The sequence below is a fragment of the Tachysurus fulvidraco genome, unplaced genomic scaffold (assembly GCF_022655615.1).
Source record: "Tachysurus fulvidraco isolate hzauxx_2018 unplaced genomic scaffold, HZAU_PFXX_2.0 HiC_scaffold_79_np12, whole genome shotgun sequence".
Taxonomy (NCBI): Eukaryota; Metazoa; Chordata; class Actinopteri; order Siluriformes; family Bagridae; genus Tachysurus; species Tachysurus fulvidraco.
Genome location: NW_025926868.1, coordinates 19,528 through 22,243, shown reverse-complemented (window position 1 = coordinate 22,243; position 2,716 = coordinate 19,528). Strand labels below are relative to the sequence as shown.

General features: G+C 37.3%; 1 gene segment (V, D, J or C); it reads left to right on the top strand.

The window, feature by feature from the left end:
- Positions 1 to 532: 532 nt before the first annotated feature.
- LOC125140401 lies at positions 533 to 1,233 on the top strand. The segment is given in 2 exon segments: positions 533 to 827; positions 917 to 1,233. Coding segments are annotated over 2 exon segments (363 nt in total).
- Positions 1,234 to 2,716: the final 1,483 nt, after the last annotated feature.

The window sequence follows — 2,716 nt, the reverse complement described above, 5'->3', positions numbered from 1 at the left end:
TTGTCATATCCTCAGTCAGGTCTAGATTCTCCACAATTTCTATGTATTTCTGTGACACAATAAACTGAGACGGTCTCTTATAGTCATATTCTTACAGAGGAACCAGGAGGGAAATAAATAACATTTACAGAAAAATGTCTGACTTTAATTAGTGATTATTGAATACATACATTTCACAAAAGTTCCATAACATTGACTGTAAATATAAACATAAAGAGTTCACCATATTTTTCTTTAATTAATAAATAAATTGTCACCGTTTACAGACTGCTGCTGTATAAGAGGAAAAGTGATCATAGTAATCAGTGCCATTAATTATCTGAAAATTATCATCTTCAGGTTTGTAGCAGTAACTTCATGTCACAGTAGAGCCAAAGGGTGCAGAATTACACAATTTCATGGGTTTTGTTGTTACTTTGGACAATAAATGATCGACACCTGCATCCACCACCTCTGCAATTCCTGACATCACACCACTTGATCCTTTATTATTGTCCTATAACAACACACTCCATGTGTTTTACTCCTTACTGAATATGCTGATATGAAGAGTGTGTTCACTTCACATAAATTCAAATGAGAACATCTCTTAATGTTCCAATATTTAGAGATTGCTAATCACAGATTAGAGATGTTCATGAGATTAGGAGGCTTCACATTTAGAATAATCTATGCCATTTTACCCTAAGATAAGGAGTGTCTTTATGCAAATGTCCTCCTCTGTTACAGATTTAAGCAACAAAGACCAAGAGCTTTTACTTCTTCTGCTCCAACACACACCATGATCTCTACATCCCTACTGCTGCTGCTGCTGGCAGCCGTACACTGTAAGTGTTTTTACATTTGACATGTAATACAGTTTTGGTTCCTTAAAGCTTTTTGCTATTACATCATTAAAATAACTTTTCTTTAACAGGTGTTCACATTGTTGAGCTGATCCAGACCGGATCCACAGTATTAACTCCTGGTCAGTCACTGACTCTGACCTGTAAAGTGTCTGGATATTCAGTAACTGACAGCAGCTACTGTACGAACTGGATACGACAACCTGCAGGAAAAGCTCTGGCATGGATCGGAAGTATATATGGTAGCGGTAACACTTACTTCAGTGAGAATCTGAAAAGCAGGTTTCAGATTTCCAGAGACACGTCCAGCAGCACAGTGACATTAACAGGACAGAACATGCAGACTGAAGACACAGCTGTGTATTACTGCGCTCATGAACCACAGTGAGACATATATTCTGAAAGGAAATAATAAATGATTACAGACAAAGACAGATGGAGAAATGTTTTTACATCTTTTTTGTATTTGTAATACATATAATTTTACAATTTTACTAACAGACCAACAGTAAAGGTTTACTCGACCTTTGGTCCTTATCTGTATCCTGTATATTTAAACTGCAAACACATTAGAAATGATTGCACATTATGTTTTTCTTTAAGCTTTAAGGCCTGTGATGGCCGCTCTTTCTTTATTCACAAGATCTAAACAACAAGTTGAAAATCTAATGACTGACAGTGTCATAAATATAAGAACATGTTCTCCTGGGATTTTCATAAAGTCATAAACACTAACGACACCATTCTTAAAAAGCCAAGACATTACAGCTCCAGACTGAATAATCCACACCATTTGATCAACCACATAGTAAGTAAATGGTAACTAATGTTTTGCTGTTGATAGAATGCACCTGAATAATGGCTTGATTGTTGTTGAACTGGTTCACCCTGAAGTCATGCTGGTTAAGTCTGGAGAACAATTTTCAGTCCCCTGTAAGATTATTGGAAACTCACCCACTAGACAGTACTAACTGGATATGACAAAAAGGACATGAGCTGAAATGGATCAGCTGGTACTGTAGCTCCAGTGATACTGGCAGCAACGATTTACTAAAGAAAGAGATCCGTCCCCAGACACATCCAGCAACACTGTGATTTTATATGGGCAAAACTTTCAGACAGAAGATACAGCTGTGTTTTACTGTGCTCTTAAATCACAGTGAGACAGATCAGTGAAGACGCTGTACAAAAACATTCAGTATAGAAGACAGTTAGAGACAGAAACAGTTAGAGACAGAAACAGTGACTTTCTTCAATGTTTCACCTTCTTAGTTTCTCAGAAAAGAGAGACGACAACACCAGCTAGCGGTCTGTCAGTTGATTAGATGAGATTGTAGTGATGAATTTTAAACTACAATTACATGTTTAATGTGTACTTTTCAAATCTACTTAATAAACCATGTCGTCTCTACATCACATTATAAATGAATTATGATTTATATTGAAAATGACCAGATTACTATCCTGCAGTCCAGTGAATCATTGTTCCTTGTCCAGTGGGATTGACTTTTACATAATTGTAGGAAATGATAAATCTGTATATAGTGATTCCTTTCACCATTTCACTCTTTTTACTGGACTTCATAATGTTAAATTCTATTTGTGTGTCCTCTGTAATGTGTAAGCTCTCAGTATCATCACTATTACTTTACAGGCATAAGAAAAGGGCTGCTATCTGAGAGCTGATCTGATGTACAATTGAAAGTGATGTACTTATTATTTATGAAGTATAATATTCACAGGGGGGCATGGTGGCTTAGTGGGTAGCACGTTCGCCTCACACCTCCAGGGTCGGGTTTGATTCCGGCCTCTGCCTTGTGTGTGTGGAGTTTGCATGTTCTCCCCGTGCCTCGGGGGTTTCCTCCGGGTAC